This window comes from Natator depressus, chromosome 3 (assembly GCF_965152275.1).
Source record: "Natator depressus isolate rNatDep1 chromosome 3, rNatDep2.hap1, whole genome shotgun sequence".
In the NCBI taxonomy this organism is placed as follows: Eukaryota; Metazoa; Chordata; order Testudines; family Cheloniidae; genus Natator; species Natator depressus.
Genome location: NC_134236.1, coordinates 164309441 through 164337103, shown reverse-complemented (window position 1 = coordinate 164337103; position 27663 = coordinate 164309441). Strand labels below are relative to the sequence as shown.

The following is a 27663-nucleotide window of genomic DNA, read 5'->3' as shown; positions in this document are numbered from 1 at the left end:
CTATGAACAACTTGCTTACCACATGGAATTAGAAGAATTGATGCAATTTTAAATGCAAAAATAGGGTATACTGTCTGTGTTTGCTTTGTATTTATATTATCTAAATCCTAAAGTCAAAATCAAAGATAAAAAAATTAGGGCTGTCAATCAATTACAAAAATCGCGATTAATTGTGCCGTTAAAAATAACAGACTACCATTTATATCATAGAATCATAGAATATTAGAGTTGGAAGAGACCTCAGGAGGTCATCTAGTCCAATCCCCTGCTCAACATTTTCAAATATAAATATTTTTGGATGTTTTCCACATTTTCCAATATATTGATTTTAATTACAACACAGAATACAACGTGTACAGTGCTCATTTTATTTTTATTATAAATATTTTCACTGTAAAAATAAAAAACAGTATTTTTCAATTCACTTAATAAAAGTACTGGAGTGCAATCTCTATCTTAAAAGTTTAACTTGCAAATGTAGAGTTATGTACAAAAAATAACTGCATTTAAAAATAAAACAATGTAAAGCTTTAGAGCCTACAAGTCCACTCAGTCCTACTTCTTGTTCAGCCAATCACTCAGACATTTGTTTACATTTGCAGGAGATAATGCTGCCCGCTTCTTGTTTACAATGTCACCTGAAAGTGAGAACTGGCGTTCACATGGCTCTGTTGTAGCCGGTGTTGCAAGATATTTACGTGCCAGATGCGCTAAAGATTGATATGTCCCTTCATGCTTCAACCACCATTTCAGAGGACGTGTCCATGTTGATGATGGGTTCCGCTCGATAATGATCCAAAGCAGTGCAGACTGATGCATGTTCATTTTCATCATCATGAGTCACATGTCACCAGCAGTAGTTTGATTTTCTTTTTTGGTGGTTCGGGTTCTCTAGTTTCCGCATCAGAGTTTTGCCCTTAGACTTCTCAAGCATGCTCCACATCCTGTCCTGATCAGATTTTGGGAGGCACTTGAGATTCTTAAATCTTGGGTCAAATGCTGCCACTATCTTTAGAAATCTCACATTAGTACCTTCTTTGCATTTTGTCAAATCTGCAATGAAAGTGTTCTTAAAACGAACAACATGCTGGGTCATCATCCAAGACTGCTATAACACGAATGAGGGTAAAACACAGAGCAGGAGACATACAATTCTCGCCCAAGGAGTTCAGTCACAAATTTAATTAACACTTTTTTTTTTTTTTTAAACAAGCATCATCAGCAGGGAAGCATGTCCTCCGGAATGGTGGCTGAACCATGAAGGGGCATACAAATGTTTAGCATATCTGGCATGTAAATACCTTGCAAAGCCAGCTACAAAAGTGTCATGTGACTGTCTGCTCTCACTTTCAGTGACATTATACATCTCACTGATATTATAAATAAGAAGCGGGCAACATTATCTCTCATAAATGTAAACAAACTTGTTTGTCTTAGCGATTGGCTGTACAAGAAGTAGGACTGAGCGGACTTGTAGGAGGTAAAGTTTTACATTATTTTATTTTTGAGTGCAGTTATGTAACAAAAAAAATCTACATTTGTAAGTTGCGCTTTCATGATAAAGAGAATGCACTATGATACTTGCATGAGGTGAATTTTTACAGCGTAAGTATTTGAAATAAAAATAATATAAAGTGAGCACTGCACACTTTGTATACTGTGTTGTAATTGAAGTCAATATATTTGAAATTGTAGAAAAACATCCAAAATATTTTATAAATTTCAATTGGTATTCTATTGTTTAACAGTGCAATTAAAACTGTGATTAATCATGATTAATTTTTTTGTTGTGATTAATTTTTTTGAGTTAATCATGTGAGTTAACTGCAATTAATTGACAGCCCGAAAAAAAGTCATTCCTGGGTTGCAGCCTCCCATGCTCATTTTCAGAAACTCCATCCATAGTTATGAACAACTAAAAAGACTGTACGTTACTAATAAGATGTGCAGCCTCTTGACTAAACTCTTGTTACTGTAATTAGGATTGTCTGCAAAAATTTACCAAAAAAGTGTATATAACAATCTTTTCCAATTATTAATAAATAGAAATTGGCAAAATAATTTTGTATTTACAGCTACACACTCATTATATACATAGTAAATTATAGATATTATATAGAAATATAGAACATTCATTTCTTACTCTTACGAGGATTAGGGTATACCTCCCAAATGTTATCACTTTTGTTGGTTTTAAAAAATTTTTTTTTTACTCAAAAAACAACAGAAAACACTGTTCAGATGAAATCAGAATTCCACCCTAGATCTAGCTACTCACTTTACAAGCTCTGAAGCTTTTTCCTCAGACTCAGTTATAAGAATGACATCACCAACGTAACACAGATCGTAGCATCTGCCTCTACCAGTGTGAAGAAAAATACATTAACCATCAAAAGTGATGCACTTTTTTTCTTTTTATTAAATGTTAAACAGATGTGATAGTAGCATTGTTCTATGTCAAACTCCTTTCATATCAAGCCAATCTGTTCAGAATGCAACTTTAAACGTAAGAGTGACATTTGTTTTAATGGAGTATTAGCACAATTTAACTATGAATGGGAAAATATTAATATCTCTTGTCAGTGGACTATCTCATCACCACCTACAGTACTCTAACACTTGTCTTCACATTGTCTTTTTCCAGCACTTCTGAGACTTAATTCAAGTTCACCTGAACGAAGCAAGTCTCTATTGGCATCACGTTCAGCAAATCCAAATGGAAACGAAGTCCAATGCCACAGTATATGCCACAGCACCCAGTCTCCAGAGACCAATGGACTTTAACTGTGAACTAAAAGTCTTTTAAAAAAATAACTGTATTAGAGATTTACTGTCCTCAGAAAGGATAATGCATTGTTTTTCTTCTTTCTAATTAGTAATTTAAGCATATGTTCAGCATTTAACTCTAAATGTTTGCCTTTTCCCCAAGCTCTAAGACAGCTGTCCAATAAGTGAATGCCAGAAAACATTTAAATATCAACATCTGTTGAATTATGTTAATTTAGTGTAATATAATTGGGCATGAGTTGGAATTGATCAAAAGTATATGAATTAGACAAAGGCAAATCCAAACCGATATCCTGGTGCATAAACAAGTCAACAAAGAATGCTAGGAAAGAAAAATTCTGTTTTAACAAAACTAGAACAGCTCATTCAAGACTATAGCTTTCCTCACAAAGAAATACCACCATTTTGTACTCTTCATCATGGGAAACACCTGCGTCTACAATACTGGAACCTGCTGAGACACAGGACTTGGAAGGGATTTGTACTGAAAAAGTCATGTTGAAAGAATGACTCTTAAAATGTCCATAAAAGGGTATTATGATGGCTATGAAGAAAAACCTAACTTCATCTGTTTTTAGAAGCGAAGAATGTGAAGATCTACTCTATGATCAAAAGAGTTTACTCAACTGATTTTAAATTACAGAATTCTAAACATAACATGTATTATGATTTTTACGGATATGGTTCATATTTAAGTATCTGTAAAATGCGGTTAGCAAAGAGATGATGTTATTGGAGTAGAATGTTGCAACAGGATAACGGTCTCCTGCTGTTCCAGAAATTCCAAGGCAAACAAAACCTTTTGCTCTAACCAGGAAACAGTGATTTTGTGCCAACATTCTTAACATGAGTTTCCATTACACCAAAGTATATCTACACTTTGCGCTGGGGGTGTAATTCCCAGCTTGAGAAGACATACCTCCACTAGCTCTGAATGAGCTAGCATGCTAAAATTAGAGTGTAGGCGTAGTGGCGTGAGGGGTTAGCTGTCCAAGTATGTACTTAACATCTCTGATGGGGGTGTACACGCATGTCAGTTGCGCATGGTGTTGGGGCCACTGGATCTGCATGCTCACTTGCTAAAATCCCAGAAAATTTATTCTGTGCCCAATCATATTCATTAATTACTTTATAAGTTACAATTAATTGAAAATATGTTCTTTAAGAAATTAAGCATCCAATATCACATGATTTTTATTTCTCATGTTATCTTATTAATGGAAGAACAGACACGGTTCATAGTTTCCATATAGTTAAAACTTATTGAAATATTATACATGGGCTATATTCCAAGGTTTTTTAAAAAGGGATTAATGTTCATTTTTTATTATTCTTCTTTTTAACTGCAGTGCCTGACAAATAATATTCTACTACAGAGAATTCCACGAAAAACTGCCCTTTTTCAAAATGGCTGCAATCTTCTATTTTTCTGAATTAGACTGAATCCTAACTGCCACAGAGAAAGTGGTAGCCATTGATAGTATAACATGCCATCATCCTCTCTGAGGGTGATGCCAAGAGGAAAAATGTAGTGTCTTTAAAAATCATTTAAATTTAATATGCAACTAGAAACACTATTATGTATATGCAATAACCATACAATAATATTAATGTCACTAAAAGAATAGTTAAGATTGTTTGAGTGCTTTAGCTATCTGTTTCTATCTTAACATACACCTTTTAAGTTTAACCTTAATTCTCAATTATCTGTATTTGTAGTGGATTGTATTTAGAATTACTACAAATTTTACACTTTAATTATGGATATATATTCAATCTTAACTCCAGTTTAATGTATTTTTGTTGGGAATATCAATAAATGTGTAGGATGACAACAGTGAATAATTACTGTATAAAATATACTAATTCTTAGCGATATTGATATAAAGCTATGTGTTCATTTTCCTGTACAGTGTCTAAAAACAGACAGAGTTCACATCTTCTGGTACAGTAATTTCATTCCATAAAAGCCACATTAAACAATTATAGTTCTTGTAATTAACCAGTAGTCTAATGTACAGTTTTCTTATCCCAATCTATTAACAGCTGCTCAAAAAATGTAGTAATTAATGGTTTCATTTATTTTTGGCAAACCTGCAACACGACAAATAGTTTTGTATCTGCTGCAAATTAGGACTCCTTCCCAAACAACAGATGACATGGTGGGAAAAAGGGAGCAGACAGCATCTTTGTCTCTTTAGAAGATCAAATAAAGAGCAGCTGTAATTCTATTTGTCACATCTGTGTAACAAAATACAGTGATCTGTATCAGATGAAACTGAATGAGTTCTGTTCAAATGTAAATGGGGATTTTCTTTCTGATCTGATGGAAAGAAGTCTGAACTCAATATTTCTACATCTCAAGCAAAAATATACTTTTCAAATCTCTGATCACCTTTTGTGTGATTTTTCTCATTTCAGAACTCTCCTTTTCATTATTAATTTACACAGAATACCAAAATAAAATAAAATCACAAAAATATAATGTAGATGATGCATTCTTTTTTCCAACCTATCCAAAATATTTAGAAGTCTGGGCAGGACTGAGATTTGAAAGGGTTGGTGGATTACAGAAAATCTGGAAAACATATGCTCAATATTCTTATTATTTATCATGTATCACCATGTGACATTTTTCTTTCATACTACCCACTATGTCTCTTGTACCATTTCCCCAGCGTCCATCGCTAACAGGCGTCTCTCTTTTAGGGATGCGAAGAGACCTGTTTCAGGCTGTGCTGTTTCCTATGGCCAGAAAAGAGGAACAACAGATAGACTCAGGCTCCTGAGTGCTTGCCCATTTTTTTTCCAGGCGGTACGGATGTCAGCACTTCTACATTAGTGATGGAAAAGAACTGAGGGCCAGGAAATGTGTTTTGTTCTTAAAAAGACAGAGTTCACGCAATCTCTGGGAACCAGTGATGAATGATCAAATTATTTTATCATATCTGGAAAAGTGGCAGCAAATCTTGTCTTGTTTTTTCCTTCAGCCTCTCAATACATGTACATACCATAAATCCCATTTATAATACTATGAGCCAGAAGAAAAAACACACCTGATTGAATAATTATTGTACTTAATGTGAAGATACTTTAAAAAATAATGAAGACCATTATAAATAATGAAAATTATTCTAGAAGTTTAAGTACTTTGACTGTCTGTAATTTTGTTTTCCTAATCAATTGATTACAGCATAGACTAACTCCTCTAGTGCTATTTAAGACAAAAACCAAAAAAAAGCAGATCTTAAATGTGGTAATCTGTCAATAAGAATGGCCACATTGCATCATACAAATGGTTAATCTAGCCTAGAATCCTGTCTTCCAACAGTGACTGATGACAGATGCTTCAGAAGGAATGGACACAACAGGGGAATTATCGAGTGATCCAGCCCCTGTTGTCAAATCCCAGCTTCTGGCAGTCAGATATTTAGGGACACCTGAAGCATGGGGTTGTGTCCATGATCATCTTGGCTAATAGCGATTAATGGATCTATCCTCCATAAACTTATCTAATTCTTTTTTTAATTGAGTTATATACAGGGCATTCGAAACATCGTCTGGCAACAAGTTCCACAGGTTGACTGTGTGTTGTGTGAAGAAGTACTTTCTTTTGTTTGTTTTAAACCTGCTGCGTATTAATTTCATCGAGGGACCCCTAGTTCTTGTGTTATGTGAAGGGGTAAATAACACTTCCATATTCACTTTCTCCATACCATTCATGATTTTATAGAACTCTACCATATTCCCCTTAGCTGTCTCTTTCTTAAGCTGAACAGTCCCAGTCTTGCTTTGAGGCTATATTTAATGTAAACAGGGTTGAAACTCATCTTCATTTTTAAATTTTAATGTTTGTTATCTCTTTTATGAGCAACCCAATACAGTTAAGGTCCTCCTGAAAGTATCAACACACACTGCACAGAAAAAAAGACAAAAACAGACCGACTGAGTGCTTATCCCTTCCTACCTGACAGATACGGTTCTGGAGTAAATTATTCCACAATTCATTGATCTAGTGCAATATATGTCTCTAATCTTTACTTTTTTCCACGTGCTGAGACAAGAACTGTGGTCACTCATCCAGAAGGTGTAAGAAAATCAAGGCAAACATAAAAAGAAAATGTCTTTCAAAACACCAAAAAAAAAAAAAAAAAAAAAATTCACATTACTAGAAATAAGCCAGTGTGGAAACTACACAAAGAAATACATTTAGCAATTCCAGTCTTGCAATAAGAACAACAGATATAGCTTTACTGACTAAAAGGCAAAGACAACAGTTTAGTTACACTTGTGGTTTGTTCTTAAAAATGTTTAAGAGACCAAATAACCAAACTTAGCAGCAGTACAATATGAAAAGAAGACAGGCATATCTTCCTTCCAGGAAACAATTCTCATCTTACACAGAAGTTGTGCTTCAAAGATAGCTAGTAGTATTTACAGCATGATTTTACAAGTTACAAAATGTTTTATAAGTCACTAAAATCCAACCTACCAGTTCATAACATTTCCTTAACTCGTTGTTTTGTTTTGTACTTTTCTTATATCTGTTTTGGATACTACAGTCCAAACCAGTTAGGCCCAGAGGTACATCCCAACCTGTGCTAAGAAACATCAATCATGTATCTTGGCTTTGACAGACTTCCTATTTTCTAATGCCAAAGCTGATTTCAACTTTGCAAAGCATTGTGGGATATTTGACATGGGTGAACAGAACTGTAGGGAAAGTATAATACATTTAGTTAACATAACTTTCCAATTTTTTTATATTTATATATAATAGTAATACTGTGCACGTAATACCCATTAATGTGGCATGTATTATGCCAAATATATATGCATTGGCTAGCAGCTTAAAAGTCCAAAGTGTGCTGGGTAATAATTTTACAAACCTTCAATTGTTTATCATCCGTTAATTTTCTATTATTGTATTTAGCAATAAACCGCAAGACAAGACATTTCTATTGGTCATAGTTATAATTTGTTGTGAGCTTCCTTTAAAAGGAGATTAATTATCTGAATTATAATATCCTTACATGTTAAATGTAATCACTGAAAATGCGCAAAAGGTAATTCAGAATCAATCTTAGATTGCTTGAGACTTTCAAGTGAGAACTAAGGGTATGTCTACACTACGAAATTAGGTTGATATTATAGAAGTCAATTTTTAGAAATTGATTTTTTACAGTCGATTGCATATGTCCACCCTAAGCGCATTAAGTCAGCGGAGTGCATCCTCACTACTGTGGCTAGCATCGACTTATGAAGCAGTGCACTGTGGGTAGCTATCCCACAGTTCCCGCTGTCTCCGCCACCCATTGGAATTCTGGGTTAAGCTCCCAATGCCCAATGGGGCAAAAAACATTGTTGCGGGTGGTTTTGGGTACATGTGGTCAGTCGCCCCTCCTTCTGTGAAAGCAACAGCAGACAATCATTTTGTGCCTTTTTTCCGTGCGGACGCCAGACTGCTTTCAGCAGACGGTGCAGTAGGACTGCTAACTGTCATCATCCACCACTGCAACTCTGCTCTGCTGCTATTGTCTCAATAGTGAATTTCTCCATGTTGTCTGTCATGGGCTCCCAGGTACGTGTGTTCTTCCTCAGGAAATGTGCGCGGTGCTAACCATTGTTCTCCACCGCTTCCGCTGCAACTCTGCTCTCCTGTTCTCATGAATCCACCTTGCAGGTTCTCTCGTTGTTCTCTATAAATATCTGTTCTTGTGGCATCCATTGTCAGCCACTGCTTCCGCTGCAACTCTGCTCTCCTGCAGAAGCCATAACATGGCAAGCATGGAGCCCGCTCAGATCACCGCAGCAGTTATGAGCATTGTAAACACCTCACGCATTATCCTGCAGTATATGTGGAACCTGCAAAAGCAGGCAAGGAGGAGACAGCAGCACGGTGACGAGAGTGATGAGGACATGGACACAGACTTCTCTCAAAGTACGAGCCCCAGCAATTTGGACATCCTGGTGGCAATGGGGCAGGCTCATGTCGTGGAACGCCGATTCTGGGCCCGGGAAACAAGCACAGACTGGTGGGACCGCATAATGTTGCAGGTCTGGGATGATTCCCAGTGGCTGCAAAACTTTCCCATGCGTAAGGGCACTTTCATGGAACTTTGTGACTTGCTTTCCACTACCCTGAAGCGCAAGAATACGAAGATGAGAGCAGCCCTCACAGTTCACAAGCGAGTGGCGACAGCCCTCTGGAAAGCTTGCAAAGCCAGACAGCTACCGGTCAGTCGGGAATCAATTTGGTGTGGGCAAATCTACTGTGGTGGCTGCTGTTATCCAAGTAGCCAACGCAATCACTGAGCTGCTGCTATCAAGGGTAGTGACTCTGGGAAATGTGCAGGTCATAGTGGATGGCTTTGCCGCAATGGGATTCCCCAACTGTGGTGGGGCGACAGACGCGTATCCCTATCTTGGGACCGGACCACCTTGGCAGCCAGTACGTAAACCACAAAGGGTACTTTTCAGTGGTGCTGCAAGCACTGGTGGATCACAAGGGACGTTCACCGACATCAAAGTGGGATGGCGGGGAAAGGTACATGATGCTCGATTCTTCAGGAACTCGCATCTTCAGGTCTGTGCACCTGCTGCCTATCCTGCAGCTCCACCAGACCCTGGAGCATATCAGTTTGATCCCCCAGTAGCCTCAGCATTGCATCCTGCCTCCTCTCATCACGCTGCCGTCACCTTTCCTCTTGCTCCTGCAACCTCTCATCTTCCTCGTCCCTCCTGTCCTCGTATTCATTTTCTGCTTTCCTGGACTCTACCATTGTTTGCCTCCACGCATTCTGCTGAGCTCTTTCAGTGTGGGAGGACTGCATGAGCTCAGAGAACATTTCAGTACGAGTGCGTTTTTTTCGCCTTCTTATCTGCGCTTGTCTCTGGGATGGAGATGATAGGGGGTGCATTGAAACATTTGCAGCTGCAAGAGAAAAAAAAGGGAGAGTAGTATCTAAAAAGACCCATTTTAGAGAACAATGGGTAGACTCTTTCATGGTCAACCAAGCTGTTAACATTACATAGCACATGTGCTTGCGGTACAAGGTCGCATTTTGCCTCTTATATTGGGGGGGCCTGCCGGTTTGGTGTGAGAGATCACACACGCAGGGCCGGTTAACAGAATGCGGCTTACAGGCAGCCATGGTAAGCCACAGTCTTTTGGCTTCTTCAACCTTCATAACATGTGGGAATGGTTTCAAACAGCAGCACCCTCCTTTCCCATACCAAGCACCCGTTGGGCTGGCCATTTAAAAGGAGGGGCTGCGGTTTTCGGGTTAACGTGCAGCACAAACCCAACTAAACCCCCACCACCACCACCCAATTCTCTGGGATGATCGCTTCACCCCTCCTCCCACAGCATGACTAGTATCAGGGAAGATCCCTGCCAGCCAAATGTCAACAGCTCAGCGTAAACTGGTCCCCCCCCACCATGTGGCTAAAAGTAGGGATGATTTCTTTTCAGCCCAGCAGGAACGGCCACCTCTGAATGTCCCCTTAAGAACCCCTGGAGGATTTCTGCTCCATCCCCAGACAGAATTTTCCAGTAGCTGTACTGGCTGCGAATGCATCCCAAGTCTTCAGGGCAAATTAATCATTAAATACACTTGCTTTTAAACCATGTGTTATATTTATAAAGGTACACTCACCAGAGGTGCCTTCTCCGGCTTCATGGTCCGGGAGACCACCTTGGGAGGATATTGGCTCCAGGGTGATAAACAGTTCCTGGCTGTTGGGGAGAACAGTTTCTCCACTTCCCTGTTGTCCACTATCTTCCTCCTCATCTTCCTAATCACCAAAATCCTCATCCCTGTTGCATGAGACTCCCCCCTTGCAGGTTTCCACGGACAGGGGTGGGTTAGTGGTCGGGGCACCCCCTAGAATTGCATGCAGCTCATCATAGCAGAGGCATGTCTGGGGCTTTGACCCGGAGTGGCCGTTTGCCTCTTTGGTAGACTTGCCTGAGCTCCTTAATTTTCACGCGGCACTGTTGCGGTTCCCTGATACAGCCTCTGTCCATCATGCCCTTGGAGATTTTTTCAAATATATTGGCATTTCGTCTTTTGGAATGGAGTTCTGATAGCACAGATTCGTCTCCCCATACAGCGATCAGATCCAGTACCTCCCATTCGGTCCATGCTGGAGCTCTTTTGCGATTCTGGGACTGCATGGTCACCTCTGCTGATGAGCTCGCCACGCTGGCCAAACAGGAAATGAAATTCAAAAGTTCCTGGTGCTTTTCCTGTGTACCTGGCTAGTGCCTCTGAGTTGAAAGTGCGGTCCAGAGCGGTCACAATGGAGCACTCTGGGATAGCTCCCGGAGGCCAATACCATCGAATTGCATCTACACTACCCCAAATTCGACCAGGCGATGTCGATTTCAGCACTAATCCCCTCGTTGGGGAGGAGTACAGAAATCGATTTTAAGAGCCCTTTAAGTGGACAAAAATGGCTTCATCGTGTGGACGGGTGCAGGGTTAAATCGATCTAAGGCTGCTAAATTCCACCTAAACTCGTAGTGAAGACCAGGGCTAACACTTGTATTCAACAAAAGATTTAGCTGCATATGCGTATAGTAACCTTAAATACAATAGCTTTACTTAGAGTTATTTATGATTATGCTAAAGAGTGGGCCAAAACCTTTGCTGGTGTAAATTTGTCAAGTTCCATTGGTTTCAACAGAGCTTTGCTAATTTACAACTTTTAAAAAGATCTGGCCACATTTGTAAAGATCTGAAAGATCCATTTCAAGATTCCATACACAGCAATGAGACTTCAAATTTACTAGAAAGGTACAATTCGGATCTTGCCCTCTCATTAACTTTGTGCACAATATCAGCTTCATCTGAACCAATGATTTTTTTCGTAAGCTTGAAGGAAAGAAATTTTGTCCCTCCACACAGACGGGTGAAGTCGGGAATTTTAAATGCAGCAGCAGGGTGTCAACTCCCTTCTGGAGGGAATGGCAACTTAAAACTATGTCAAGCTGTAGGAGACCTCCGACTGTACTGGCAAGCTGGAAATCCCACCCGCTTTATTTATACTGGTAACTTAACCCAACGGTTTCATTGATAAAGATAAGTTACTGTGTGTTTGCAAGGTGGTATACATGCTTGCTTTTCACAAACAGTTTTTCCGTTTGTTTATAACAACTTTTATAAAGGTAAAATATTAAGTTGTTGAGATTTTGGATGGTGGCAGGGAAATGAGAATCAGGCCCTAAATATGCACTTATGGAGAGAATTCAGCTCAACGGAGGACAATTTTCTTTATATACTGTTGTTCTGAGCAAAAATATGATTTCCGAACTATGCTTACCAGGAAATTGCTTTCAAACATCTTTAAAATAATATTTGTTTACCTTGGAAGACATTTAACAAATGAAAAAGTCTTATAAATTGTGTGAAGATGATGCATAACAGATTCTGCTTTACTGGTGGAACCAACCATTTGGAAGATGTCATCTGAGCTCACACACAATTAAAATTAAGTATTTTCATATTTAATACTCATATGATCTAAATGAATATTTGGTCTCAGACTCTGGCTATTAATAACATCCACTATTTACTAACATGAAAAAAATGGGTATATCCACATAACTAAAGATACTGGATATACTGTGAAGGCCATGTGCCTATTCTCCCTTAGAAGTGGGATATTACCCAAGCCTTCAACTTATCATTATTGTGTTATTGCCTTTTCAAAAGAACAAATTTGTCACCCCAAATAATACCACTACAAATTAAAATAAAAGTTGTGTGTAAATAATAGGTACTGTATACAGCAAAGAAAACATTTCTGTAATTTTCTGTACTATAAAGCTATTCTGTTACAATGAATATTGGGGAGGAGGGGGGAATTGTGTACTATAAATTTCAAACATATAAAAGATCTATGAACAGTCATGTACCTGGGAGATTTGACTATGATTTTTTGTCGCTGTTGTTTACTGCAATGCTTGACTTTTTTTTTTTTTGCGCCAGTGACAAGGTTTGTTTTCATAAAGTTTGCTAATTAGGTGTTTTTGGGTTTTTTTAACAGGAAAATGACATTCTGACCATGCTACAAGATTGACACAAATGTTAAGCTATTTTCAATTACCTGTATTGTTAAAAAAGATGTATATATAAAGGTAACACAGTAGCTGCTTGACCCTTAGAGTTATATTGCAAAGTCAGGAACCCTACTTGGTCACCCATTTTATCCAGCTGTTTAATAAAATGATTATAATCAGAGTAAATACATTACTTTGATACAATTATCATTCCAATCCAATATACAAATGTTGACAAAAGATTAAAATTACACAGAAAAGGCTATAAAAATGAAGTTACAGATAAAAAAAAAAAAGCCCATCAAGAATGGAGTCAATCACTACAAACAATTTTGGGAGACAGGAAGTGATAATAAGTTAGTGATTTTAAAGTATATTTTCACCTTTATCTTACCTGCTAGCTGTTTTTACTGAAATATTTTTCTTGTGTCCTCTCTCAGATCGGTTATCCCGCAGGAGCTGAAGCTACACAAAAAACATTCACAATTGTGTTGGAAACAAAGCCATTTTTTATTTTAAAAAAATGTTATCCTAGCTTTGTCATCTTTTTGTGTTTTTATTTTTAACAGTAAATTAAGTATTATATATTGGATTTTAACAGCGTCACTTATGGCAAGACCACTAGAAATGTTAAAAGTTGGGGACGTAGTGCATTCTTGATAAATTCATGGTCAGTCATTACAACATTTTAATAAAATTTTGTGAAGACACACGTAGAGTTAAGGTTATAATTACATATCCATTAATTTTAAACCCAACATTATTCGAACTTTGTAGTTATAGAAAAGACATTTGAAAACAAAGAATTTCAGAGTTCCACAAATCGTTACCCTGACTCGGAACTGTGAAAAGCCTATGATTCTTAAGAATCATTCATAAATAACTTACACCCTCAAAACTCTATTATGAAAAGGGATAGAGAAGCTTACTTTAAAAGACTTCTCAGATTAGCACTGGTATCTAATAGTTAAGCAATATTTATAAACTCTGCTGAGACCCAAAAAGTTGAAAATTTCAGAGTAACAACAAAAGCTAAATACCCAATCTTCCTAACACTTATCTATTAGCTAGCACTGGTGACTAAAATAATGTAGATTCTAGGCCAACCTATTTTTGAAATTTCTCCCAAATAAATACAATGTGAAGACTTTTCCAAAATCAAACTATTTCATTATTCAAAATGCATCTCCCAACTGATATGATACTCCTCAACGTGAGGGTGATATGGCAATGACACATTTAGAAATAGCTGCAAAATAATTACAAAGAAGAAGCTATACAAATGGCTGTGGAGACTTAAGGAAGCACTTCACCGAAGGCAGTCAGAAAAAAATTAGGGGGACACACTTGGGGACTTCACAGTACCACTGCAGAGATGGGCAAGTGCTTCAAATAACCAGGTTAAGACGGGCAGTCTTTTTGTTGTTGAATAGTTTACCTGCTACATACTTCTATCTTGACTAGATAATTACATAAGCTCTAATTTAATACTTGTTTACTTCAAAAATTAAATAATTAAACAGAACAATATTATTATACCATACCAGGTAAAACCTATAGTTATATAAGCTGGCCTTCTGTAGGAAAATTTCTGTAAGATGCTGCAAGGGTGAATTTTTATTAGCGTTAAACTCATTTTTTTCCTTCTTTTACAGGTTCTGAAGTGTAGACACATTGCGGATGACTAGTTTCTGTTTCATGTGATGACATTACATTCACTACATGATTCAGCTACAGTCTGAAACTTATTAATTTACTGGACCCCCAATGCCATCGCCAAAAGTACAAAAGCTTTCATAATTATTTTACAACCCATGAGGTGAAATTATTTTAAAAATTATAAAATAATGTATTTTTGGATAAAGTATTTATTTATTTACCATTACTGGCATTAATCACTTGCAGGTTTCATGCTGGATGAGATATCACCAGCATAACGGATGCTGGGACACCACTTAGCATGGAAACCTGCATGGATAGTCTGCATTTCAGAACCTTCAAAAGTAGCACTAAAGGTACAAGTTAAGTTCATTATCAAGTAATTTGAGACATTAAGGATAACAAATGAATTCTTTAAGTTTAAACTGCAACTCACTAAGTGTTACTTGTTACAATCTAAATTTGACAACATAAAGCCAGCTTTTAAAATGCTAGTTTGTTTCTTCCACAAGAAATAAAAGTTTCAAAATGACATGAGGTAAATATCATATAAAGTTGTCTGTGTAGCTGTTAAATGTCAGCCAGCTTACCGTAACATACATTATAATGCTTTCATAATTTACAGCTAAAACTGTAATTTTTTTTTTTCATCCTGTCAGGCTTGAGGAAGTAAAATTAGTTGAGAGAGAGTCTGATTTGGAGTTTGGAAGAAGGGGAAGAAAAGCAGATATGCTGATTTAACTCTGAGCTATCAGAGCTAGTGGAGTTCAGAATGGTCCTAAAAACATGATGAATTTTTAAAAAATCTCTTGTATCTTACTGTGTTACTTATTGCTTTCTACGATGCTTAAAATGTATTTGCTACAACTTCAGTTGGTGTAAGTCAGCATAGATCCATTGAAATCAACTGAGCAACATCAATTTGCAGCAGCTTAAGATATGACCCAATGAGTTACTCTAGAGGCTTGATGTACTACTGATGTATTCAGTTACTTTTTCTGAGTGTTTGAAAAGAACTAATATGTTCAAGATACAAAAGAGAAAGGCTTATTTACACAAAGTTCTTGTTCTGTCAATAACTTATTGCTTTGCCATACATATGACTAAGCATTTTTCAAAGTCTGAAAGGACGGTCATCAGTTAAGCAACACTCCACTATTCAAATGTAAGTGTTTTCTTGTTAAATTCACTGATCTTAAGTATGAGGTAACATACAACTTGTGAGATTCTGTGCAGTTTCCAGGGGAACAGGCGGGCTATGATTGCTTTAAGCTATCTCTGTGCCATCCTGAGCTGGGGCTACTCCCATGATACAATTTAGACAGCCCTGCACTCCTGTCTAAATTACAGCAGACTCCCTGGGCTGCTCAGCTGGTCATAACACTGTCTGGAATCCCCACAGTCATTGCGGCCCTGCCTCTACACATCCCCAGCATGCCTCCTACACTGAAGCTCATGAGCTTATGTCTGCCTTCTGCAGGTTATGCACCAGGAGAATCCTCATTTGGAAGGATTTAACAGCCCCTTTATATCCATCTGACCCTTTCACCTAGAGTAACAGAGAAGAATGGGGTGTGGATTTCATCCTACAAGTCTGTTCTTACACAGTTTAAATTTCTTAAATACTGTGAAAAAATGTCAGGTGTTCTCCATTTTATAGAAGCATTAAGACTACAGTTTCAGAGAAACACAGGCACTATTGTTAATAACAAACTGGTTATCCGGATAAAATATTCTGAAATCTTAAACTGGTAATAAAACTGAACTGGGATGCTTATCCAGTATCATTTGGCAAGCCAGCTTATTAACCAAAAGACCTTTTGAAATACTTAGCTGCTAAGTTTTCTCAGTAGCTTGCAAGGAAACTTGGAATTAAGGCTGCTTTGCTTCTTATGTATTAAAATACTGACCCAAAAGTTTTGGAGTAGAGACAGTTAAATTCCTTCAAATGTATGAAGTAAACTGCTCTTGATCAAAGTGGTTCTTACCTGGCTATGTTCCTTCCTAGCCCCAGGGCTAAACCAGTGGCTGTGGGAGAAAAAGAAAAGAAGAGTTTAGCAATATAACTACCTAAAGCACGTGCTGTCATATGACCAGTTTGTGCGTGCTTTTGGGTATTTTATTGTCCACCAGGAAAATACAGCCTTAGGCTATGCTTTATTTTAATGGGATATTTTATGGAACTCTCAAAGTCTGTTACAGTTTTGATAGGAATGTAAGAATGCACTCGCGCTGCAAATTTCCGCTTCTTAGGCAAACTGAGTACCCATTAGCTTTACATTTAATTATGTTCTATTAAATTAATTTAATTCGTAAATGCTAACATTTTACATGTCTTAATCTGCATACTGAAATATATGCTATTAATAACAATTTAATTCTATCCTTGTTACTGAAGTGTAAACTTTTAATTATTAGAGTTTAACAGATCTATAAGCATTGAGGGCTAACTGGTATATGTTAACACATTAGCATTTCACCAATTGACGCTTGGATTTTAATTCTATTTTCAGTTGTAAGTTGACATAAATTTGATGGTCTCATGTCTCAAAACTGTCACGTAACAAACCTGGCATTACTGACAATCTTTTACTTTACAGAGGCAAACCACTGGAATAGTAGGAGGGCTGCAGGTCATGAATGAAATATAGGATAAGCTAGCACAGTGCTTTCCCACACTGTATTCACTGGGGGTTTTAAACTGGCTTTTACGTACACCAAGATAAGAAACAAGCTGCAGGCCTCCAAATGTGACTACAGTGGCATTACACTGGGATTTAACAGCTGCTGTTGGGGACAAATCTCAGATCTAGGAAGAGGAAGAAAAAGAAGAAGAGCATCTGGAACTACACCCCACCCTTTCCCCACCTCAGTATATTGCCCCTTGATCTTGGGGAAAGGGCAACTGTGATAAATGAAGCGGGGGGGGCTTGCTCCCTTTTATAGACACCCAGCCAACCAGCTATCGATAAAGTCCCTCTTGGTGGCTGCTTGCTTTACCTGTAAAGGGTTAAAAAGTCCCCCAGGTAAAGAAAAGGGAGAGGGCACCTGATCAAAAGAGCCAATGGGAAGGCTAGAACTTTTTAAAATTAGGGGAAAAAGCTTTCCCTTTGTGTTCTGTGTTGTTCTCCAGAGAGAGGGGAACAGAGCAAAGTCAGGGCTATGTAAGGTGACCAGATGTCCCGATTTTATAGGGACAGTTCGGATATTTATAGGCGCCTATTACCCCCCATTGCCTGTCCCGATTTTTCACACTTGCTCTCTGGTCACCCTAGGGCTATGACTATGCTGTAAAAAGCTTTTTGCCAGGCATGGAACTCATCAGATCATACCTAGAACTACCGAAATATGTAAGTAGATTAGGAAATGTCTAGTAAGATACAATTAGGTTTCTTTCTTTTATTTTCTGTAAGGCTTGTGGACTCCTCTGTGCTAACCTCAGATGCTTTTGTTTGCTTGTAACCTTTAAGATGAACCCCCAAGAAAGCTATTTTAGGTGCTTAATTTTTGGAATTACTCTTTTAAAATCTAGCAAAAGCCTAAGTTCCAGATGTATTTTCTTTCTTTTTGTTTTTAATAAAATTTACCTTTTTAAGAACAGGATTGGATTTTTGGTGTCCTAAGAGGTTTGTGCATATGTTGTTAAATTAACTGGTGGCAACAGCTAATTTCCTTTGTTTTATTTCTCACCTCTTCCGGGGGGTGGGGTGGGGTGGGGTGGGGGTTGGAGAGTGTAGAGGGGGAATGAAAGGGCTTGAGGGTACCCCACAGCAAGGAATTCCCAAGTGCGCCTTCCTGGGATCTGAAAAAGGGGGTTGAATTTGGGTGGTGGCAGTGTTTACCAAGCCAAGGTCAGAGAAAAGCTGTAACCTTGGGAGTTTAATACAAGCCTGGAGTGGCCAGTATTAATTTTTAAAATCCTTGCAGGCCCCCACCTTCTGCACTCGAAGTGCCAGAGTGGGGAATCAGCCTTGACAGCAACATAGTTCAATGCATTAAAATAATACATAGAAACACCACCACCCTGTTTGTAAATGTGGTTGTACTGTTCTAGATGCGAATGGGCAATATTGTATAATCAGAAAGTGTGTGTTTTCAAAATGATCCCTTGAAGTACTCAATCGAAAAGTTCCTCAGGCCACGTTTACTGAAAAACTCCTATTTTTGAACATCTCCATCACCACGCTCAGATTTCTCACATTGCTGCAGTTACTAAGTAATGACAGGCCATGCCTTCTCCCTCCAGAAGCTACACAGGACACAAGAAGATTCTTGAAGACTCAAGTCAGTCTATCAGTGGAAGCAGCAGTGTAGGAATCTGTAGAAGGTATTCAGTAATGTTACCAGATATTGGGTGTTAAATCAAACATATTGCTAAAATGCAAACTGTGTCTTCGCAGCATTAAATGGATCACTAACTGAAAAACAATACTAGTTATTTCTAACCCTGTTTATGGGCTTCTAAACAGTGAATAATTTAATGGCTTGTCCACTCTGATTTCTAAAATGGTTCAATTTAATATAGTTTAACAGCATAACAGTTTTAAACTGAACTTTTTCCAAACCCATCTAGAGCAACCTCAGAACCCCTCCAAAAACAGAACCCCTCCAATGGATTTGCAAGAAGAGTAGTGTCCCTGGAAATTTTTGTACTGTTCTCAAATGCCCTGTTAGTTTGACACTCTGAATGTACTGAATATGCTGCGTACTGTGGGATTGCTCAGGAAGATGGACTATTCTGTAGTAAACCCTGAAAGCCTGTACCATAGCCTCTAGCACAATGGGCCCTGATCATGACTGGCTCATGGACTTTAAAGTCAGAAGGGATCATCATGATCATCTAGTCTGACTTCCTGCCCATTGCAGGCCACAGAACTTTACCCACCCACTCCTGTAATAGACCTGTAACCTCTGGCTGAGTTACTGAAGTCCTCAAATCATGGTTTAAAGACTTCAAGTTACAAAGAATCCACCATTTACACTAGTTTAAACCTGCAAGTGACCCGTGCCCCACGATGCAGAGAAAGGTGAAAAAACCCCCAGGGTGTCTGCCAATCTGACTGGCGGGGAAAATTCCTTACTGACCCCAAATATGGTGATCAAGTGACCATTGTAATATAAATCAATAATACCCTGGCTACTTTTTCTAGTTTTATAGTGGAGAGAACAAAAAAGCAGGAACTGGAAAGTGCGAGGCTGAGTTTGCACACTCATATATAGAACAGGTGGGGGAGCGAGGGTGTGAGAAGAGAGCGAGAGAGAGAACGCACGCATGCATGAGTTAACATAATAGAAGAAAGGTCACAGCCTTCTCAGCCCAAGCTGTGCAGGAGTCCATGAATGTAAGTTACTTCCATTAATAGTGTAAATCAACAGTGAGGCCCCATATTTAGAGGTAAGAATAACCCTTTCCTGCTAGCATAACTATTGTTTACCCAAACACTAAGAGGAGGTTACTTATCTGTAACTGGAGGTTCTTCAAGATGTGTGGTCCCTATCTATATTTCACTGTGGGGTTACGCATGTGCACTGTGTGCCCAGAGCCGGAGACTTTGAAAATAGTGTCCGTTGGTCCACGCCTGCACTTTGGCTCACCTCATGCCTCTGAATGAGGGGATAAAGTGTGGGACGGACCAACTACTTGATAAGATCTGAAGCAGAGGGGAAGGAGGGCAAGTAGTAGAATATAGATCGGGACCACACATTTCAAAGCACCTCCAGTTACAGGTAAGTAACCACCTTTTCTTCAAGTGATGATCCGTATCGTATTCCACTATGAGTAATTAGCAAGCAATACCGAAGTAGGCAGTAGGACTGAGCGGAGTACCACCATCCCAAAAGAGGCATCAGCAGAAGAGTCCTGCACTACGGCATAATGTCTTGCAAATATGTGAATGAAGCCCCACCTCCTGACGAGACGCCATAGTTGTTGCTTGCACTCTAGCGGAATGAGCTCTTACCCCATTGTGGGGGCTGCAGGGCATGATTCGAAAGCTGACGGCAGAGTAGAATGCAGCCAGAGATCCATTTGGAGATTCTCTGGGAGGAGATGGCATGCCTTCTGACTCTTTCTGTTATAGAAATAAACAGTCTCGGGGATTTGTTTTCTGTAGGTAGAAAGTCAAGGCTCACTGAACATCAAGAGAGTGGAGTCTTCGTTCCTCTGTGGAAGGGTGTGATTTTGGGAAGAACATAGGAAAGTGAATGAATTGGGTTAAGGTGAAATTCCAAAACTACTTTGGGGTGAATTTGGGGTGTAGACCTCAAAGAAACCTAATCCTTATGGAATTATGGAATATAGAAGATTTGCCATCATCACGAATCACAGAATATCAGGGTTGGAAGGGACCTCAGGAGGTCATCTAGTCCAACCCCCTGCTCAAAGCAAGACCAATCCCCAACTAAATCATCCCAGCCAGGGCTTTGTCAAGCCTGACCTTAAAAATATCTAAGGAAGGAGATTCCACCACCTACCTAGGTAACGCATTCTAGTGTTTCACCACGCTCCTAGTGAAAAAGTTTTTCCTAATATCCAACCTAAACCTCCCCCACTGCAACTTGAGACCATTACTCCTTGTTCTGTAATCAGCTACCACTGAGAACAGTCTAGATCCATCCTCTTTGGAACCCCCTTTCAGGTAGTTGAAAGCAGCTATCAAATCCCCCCTCATTCTTCTCTTCCGCAGACTAAACAATCCCAGTTCCCTCAGCCTCTCCTCAGAAGTCATGAGTTCCAGCAGCCGAATCATTTTTGTTGCCCTCCGCTGGACTCTTTCCAAATCCTTCTTGTAGTGTGGGGCCCAAAACTGGATACAGTACTCCAGATGAGGCCTCCCCAATGTCGAATAGAGGGGAACGATCACGTCCCTCGATCTGCTGGCAATGCCCCTACATATACATCCCAAAATGCCATTGGCCTTCTTGGCAACAAGGGCACACTGTTGTTTCATATCCAGCTTCTTGTCCACTGTAACCCCTAGGTCCTTTTCTGCAGAACTGCTGCTGAGCCATTCGGTCCCTAGTCTGTAGCGGTGCATGGGATTCTTCCGTCCTAAGTGCAGGACTCTGCACTTGTCCTTGTTGATCCTCATCAGATTTCTTTTGGCCCAATCCTCTAATTTGTCTAGGGCCCTCTGTATCCTAATCTTACCCTCCAGCGTATCTACCTCTCCTCCCAGTTTAGTTTCATCTGCAAACTTGCTGAGGGTGCAATCCACACCATCCTCCAGATCATTTATGAAGATATTGAACAAAACCGGCCCGAGGACTGACCCTTGGGGCACTCCACTTGATACCGGCTGCCAACTAGAAATGGAGCCATTAATCACTACCCGTTGAGCCTGACAATCTAGCCAACTTTCTATCCACCTTATAGTCCATTCATCCAGCCCATACTTCTTTAACTTGCTGGCAAGAATACTGTGGGAGACCGTGTCAAAAGCTTTGCTAAAGTCAAGGAACAACACGTCCACCGCTTTCCCTTCATCCACAGAGCCAGTTATCTCGTCATAGAAGGCAATTAGATTAGTCAGGCATGACTTGCCCTTGGTGAATCCATGCTGACTGTTCCTGATCATTTTCCTCTCCTTTAAGTGCTTCAGAATTGATTCCTTGAGGACCTGCTCCATGATTTTTCCAGGGACTGAGGTGAGGCTGACTGGTTCAACTTCAAGTTCACCAACCCTTCTCACTGAGGTAATGGCTACAAGAAAAGTGACCTTCACTGAGATAAGAGACATGGAGCAAGTAGCTAAAGGCTCAAATGGGGCATGGAAGCTTATGAGTACTGAGAGAACAAGGTTCAGGTCCCAGAGGGCAACAGGGTTCTGAGTAGGTGGGAAAGTTCTTATTAGGACTTTCCAGAATCCATTGATCAGTGGATATGTGAAGACTGAGTAGCCCTCAGAAGGTAGATGGTATGCGCTGATCGCCATCAAGTGGACTCACAAGGAGCTGATAGAGAAACCTGGTGTTTTCAGAAATAGGATATAGTCCAAGATGAGAGAAATATCTGTAGTCTCTGGGAGAACACCTCCTTGTTGTGTCCAAGAAGAGAAGCACTTCCATTTAGCTAGGTAACATTTTCTAGTAGAGTCCTTTCTACTATTAGAGAGAATGTCTCATACAACTGTGGAGCATGAACGTTCTAAGGATGATGCCCATCCACATACCAAGCCCTGAGAAGTGGAGTGGATGTGGATCGGGGTGCCTGCTCTTGCCATTCCACTGAGTCAGGAGCTTGGGAAACACTAGGAGGATGATTGGTGGTCATGATGATATGCATAGGAAGTTAGGGAACCAGAACTGTCTGGGCCAGAAGGGGGCAATCAGGATGAACCTCACTTTGTCCTGCCAGATTTTGCACAGTACTCATGTTGCACAGAACTCATACTGCAGGAGCAGTAGCGGAGGGAAGGCACCGTTGAACTGGTCCAACCAACTAAGAAGCAGAGTATCATCCTGAGTGGGGTGACCTAGATCTCCTCTGGAGCAATATGTGGTGCATTTCCTGTTTGCTTGAGAAGCAAAAACGATCCCTTGTTGGGGTTCCCATAGATTAAAAATATTGCGAACTACCGAGTGAGGGAGCTCCCACTCTTGTTCAACTATTTAATGGCCTTCTGAGGGAATCTGTAAGCCCATTTTGCTTCATTGGAAGGTAGGTTGATTTGATTGCTGATACACCAATTCCAGAGACTGACTGCTTCTGCGCAGAGGAAGGGGAATCTTGCTCCTTCCCTACTTGTTGATGTCAAAGACCATCATAATGTTATCTGACATTATAAGGACATGGTGAGCACGGAAGAAAGGACTTGCATGCCTTCTGTACTGCTTGCAACTCCAGGATATTGATGTGCATCCTGGCCTCTCAAGAACATCCAGGTTCCTTGTGCTGTGTGGCTGTTCATGGGGGCTCCCCAACCTAAGAGGGATGTGTCCATAATAATGGTCCTCTTCAGAGAGGAAGGGAGAAAAGGGACACCCATGCATACCTGAAGAGAATTTGTCCACAACAGCAGGGAAGACAGTACCTTGGCTGGAATTGTCACCATGAGGTTCATGGAATGATGGCTTGAGGAGTATACCGACTGCAGCCAAGTCTGAAGGCAACAAAGATGGAGTCTTGCTAACGTGGTAACGTAGGTGCATGAGGCCATGTAAGCCAGGTGAGAGACAAACATGTTTTGAGCGATAATTGAGGCTTGCTTGTGATGTGAACTATGATTTTATTCATGGTCTGGAACCTGTCCCCGGACAGGTATGCTCTTGTGTGGATAGAATTTAAGGATGCCTTGCTGAAATCCAGAGATTGAGTGGGTGTGAAAACAGATTTTTCCATGTTTATGTTGACTCCCAGTGAAGAGAGAAGATGCAGCATAATAGAAGTTGATGCATAAGCTTCCTGGCAGGACTTGGCAACAAGATGACAATTGTCGAGGTCGGGGAAGACATTGAGAGCATGACATCCGACGTGGACGGCTACTATCAAGAATATCTTGGTGAAGACTCTGGGGGCAGTCATTGTTCTGAAGGGGAATACTCTGTGCTAAAAATGGTCAGAGCCTACTATGAATCTGAGAAAGTGTCTGTACGTGAAAGTAAGCATCCTTCATATCTAGAGCCATGAACCACATGCCCTTTTCTAAAGATGGAATTATCTCTGCCAACATGACTATGTGAAATCTGAGTTTGTCAATGAAGCGGTTGAGATGGCAGAGGTTGAGGACTGGTCTCCAACAACCCTTGTGTTTGGGTGCCAGAAAGTAGGTCAAGTAAAACCTTCTCCCTTGGTATTGCAGAGATCCATGTTCTATCGCTCCTTGCTGCCGTGAGGAGTTCACCTCTTTTTTGAGAATACTTTCGTGAAAGTTGTCCTTAAAGATAGGGATGCAAATTCTATCATATAGCCAGAGTGAATGACGTTCAGTATCCATTTGCCCATTATCATCACACTCTAAGTGTAGAAAAAGAATGCTAGACAACCCCTAAATGGTGTATGGGTGTCAGGAGGCCTTGGACTCAGTGTTTCATGGCACTTGAGCTCCAATCAAAAACAATGTTGAGCTGGGGCCTGAGACTGAGTTGCCAATCCTCTTGCAGAAGGCGTAGAGAAGTGGGACTTTTGAAGCCTCAGTTTGCTATGTGGTGGTTCATAGGGCCTCTGATAGAAAAACTGCTGAGCCATATGTCTAGATTTGGCTGAAACTTCCTCTTAGGGGCAGGCATATATATCTCTAGTGAGTAGAGGGTAGCCCTGCAATCCTTCAGGGTACGGAGGAACTCCTCCGTCTTCTGGTTGAAGAGGTGTGATTCATCCAAGGAGAGGTCCTTGATGGTATAACGGATCTCCCTAATGAGCCCTGTGCATGATGAAGGGAGAAACCATAGCTCTAGAAGAGATATAAGCAGCATCGACTGCAGATTGGAAGGTGGTCCTGGGTCTCAGTTTGCCTTCATCTACCAGAGCTTGAAAACTAGCTCTGTTCTATTGGGGAAGGAGGTCTGTAAACTCCGCAAACATGGCGTAGTTCAGGAAATCCTATTTAGCCAGTAGTGCCTCGTTATTGGGTATCCTGAACTGAAGGCTAGATGATAAGACCTTTCTTCCCAGAAGATCCAGGCATTTGCCTTTGTCTGCAGCAGTAGACTGGGGATGTTGCTGTCTAGCCCTTTTAGAAACAGCACGGACCACCAGTGAATTGGTTCTGTTGGGTCTAGAAGCATGCAGGATGTCTAGGAGTTTGTGCTGGGAGTCTTGGATTGACTCAAGAGGAATCTGAAGCTTTCCAGCAACTCTGCAGAGGTCCTGGAACTGCTTAAAGTCATTCCGGGGTGGGGGGGGGGGGGTGAAGGGGCAGAAGAGGGAGGAAGGAACATAGAATTCACTTCTTTGTCTGGGAATGATGATGGCAATCTTGCTGGCAGATCTGAGCATCCCCTTGGAGGGGAGGCAAGGGTAACTCTCTGGCAAATTGGATCAACTCTGCAGAGGGGTACTGGTCCCTGATATGGCCAGTAGGAGGGGTGGATAGGTGGTCATGGGGCCCTCCCATTGCATGAGGTAACAGTGGCTCCTAGTTAGATGAGGCAGAGGTTGGTCCCAAACCTGTGTCGGTCTTTTGGGTGGTGAAGGATACGTAGGTTAAAGGAAGAATGGTTTATCAGATGGCTAAATCTCCTGATGAGGAGAAGGCTGATTCTCGTTCCAGTAGCAGTACCATCAGTTCTGTTGGAGGGGAGATGTATTCTGTGTATAGGACGGGTAATAAGCTCCTTCCAGGAGTCAATTACCTTGGAGGTGATATTATCTCCCTCGAAACGGAGGGAACTGATGGAGGAGGGGATTCCAGATCTGGGAGAGCAAAAATGTCCTGTGAGGCAGCAACAGATTCAGATCTTCTGGTGTGAGAAGGGTTACGCTTGTCCAGGTGGTCATAACCTATGAGGAGGGTGGTATTTGAAGTTGACAGTTATCGAACTTCATCGGTCCTGACAAATCCCAGGGTTTAGTAGGAGCCCGGGATGACGGTACTGCCAGAAAACAGTCTGGTACCGATGGAGCCCAATGCTTATGGGCGTTCTTTTCATGAGACTTAGTCTCTTTCTTGTCTCTGAGACAAGATAATTAGATAATTCAACTAGATAATTCTTATTTTGTAGAAAGAAGCCGAAACTGCAGAAACTTAAGGTTCTGACCCAGACCACGTGGTGGTGAGAAGAAACTGGAGAGGCATCTTATTATCCCCTCAGTTGGAGGCACAAAGTGAGCCAGGGTGCATGTGAGGACCAATGGACACTACTTTCAAACTCTCCGGCTCTGGACACATGGTGAGCATGCATAAGCCCATAGTAGAATACAAATAGGGACCATCATTCAAAGAAGAAGGTGGGGTATTTACATCACACTAACAGTCACATAATTTTGACTGTTTCATAAGTTTGGCTGGGAAATTAATTCCAATGATGCCTTTTAAAAATAAAATTAACGTAAGGTAGATTATAATAAGGCATTCCTATTCATTTTCAGGTTAATCACTAATAACTATGTAAAGACATGCCTTTTATGGTTGTATTCTTTTTGGTGAGCTTTTTGGTAAACCTAGTTTTTTGGATTCCCTGTTTGAAAAAAGAAGAAGAAAATAATGTCTTTTATTATTGAAAACTATTCAAAAGACACCAGAAAAACATTTCTACTAACAATATCATATGAATACAACCACTGGTCTAATGATATATTGGACTATCTAATGGTACCCAGTGATGTCAGTGTAACAGGTTTGGTCACAGAGATCCCCTTGGGACTGTCACTTGATGTGCCGAGATTACCTCTGAGCCCGTTTTCCCTGCCAGCTTCGGACTCCAGAACCCTGCCTTGTTGAGCCAGACACGCTAGCCTGCTGCAACACAGACCCAGGGTCCGGTCCACTCCCCCAAAGCTGCAGACTTAACTGAAAACAGCTCAGCAGGTTACTTGCCTCCAGCACCTAGCTCCCAATGGGATCCAAGCCCCAAATAAATCCGTTTTACTCTGTATAAAGCTTATACAGGGTAAACTCACAAACTGTCCGCCCTCTATAACATTGATAGAGAGAGATGCACAGCTGTTTACTCCCCCAGGTATTAATCCCTTACTCTGGGTTCATTAATAAACAAAAGTGATTTTATTAAGCATAAAAAGTAGGATTTAAGTGGTTTCAAGTAATAACAGACAGAACAAAGTAAGTAACAAAGCAAAATAAAACAACACACGAAAGTCTAAGCCTAATGCATTAAGAAACTGATTACAGGTAATATCTCACCCTCAGAAAAGTTCCAATAAGCTGCTTTCACAGACTAGACTCCCTCCTAGTCTGGGCCCAATCCTTTTCCCTGGTACAGTCCTTGTTAGTTCCAGCAGACATCTCAGGTGGAAATAGGGGTTCTCTCATGACTGGCTGCCCCTTTGTCCTACTCCACCCCCTTTTATAGCTTTGGCACAAGACGGGAATCTTTTCTCTCTCTGGGTCTCCACCCCTCCTTCTAAATGGAAAAGTACCAGATTTAAGATGGATTTCATTATCAGGTGACATGGTCACATGTCCTGTGAGACCCCAGCCTCCATTCTTCCTGGGCTGGCCCGCACGTACACAGGAAGGTTCGCAAGTAAACAG

General features: G+C 40.3%; 1 protein-coding gene across 2 annotated transcripts in view; it reads right to left on the bottom strand.

Annotated features, from left to right (window-relative positions):
• Nucleotides 1–27663, bottom strand: part of GPATCH2 (G-patch domain containing 2) — a 181587-nt gene that overhangs the window by 27690 nt on the left and 126234 nt on the right. For both annotated transcript variants that reach the window (XM_074949248.1, XM_074949249.1), the window contains exons 7-8: nucleotides 16501–16540; nucleotides 13248–13318 (exon numbers count right to left, since the gene is read on the bottom strand). In XM_074949248.1, coding sequence (XP_074805349.1) covers nucleotides 13248–13318; nucleotides 16501–16540 — 111 coding nt within the window. The remainder of the gene's footprint in view (nucleotides 1–13247; nucleotides 13319–16500; nucleotides 16541–27663) is intronic.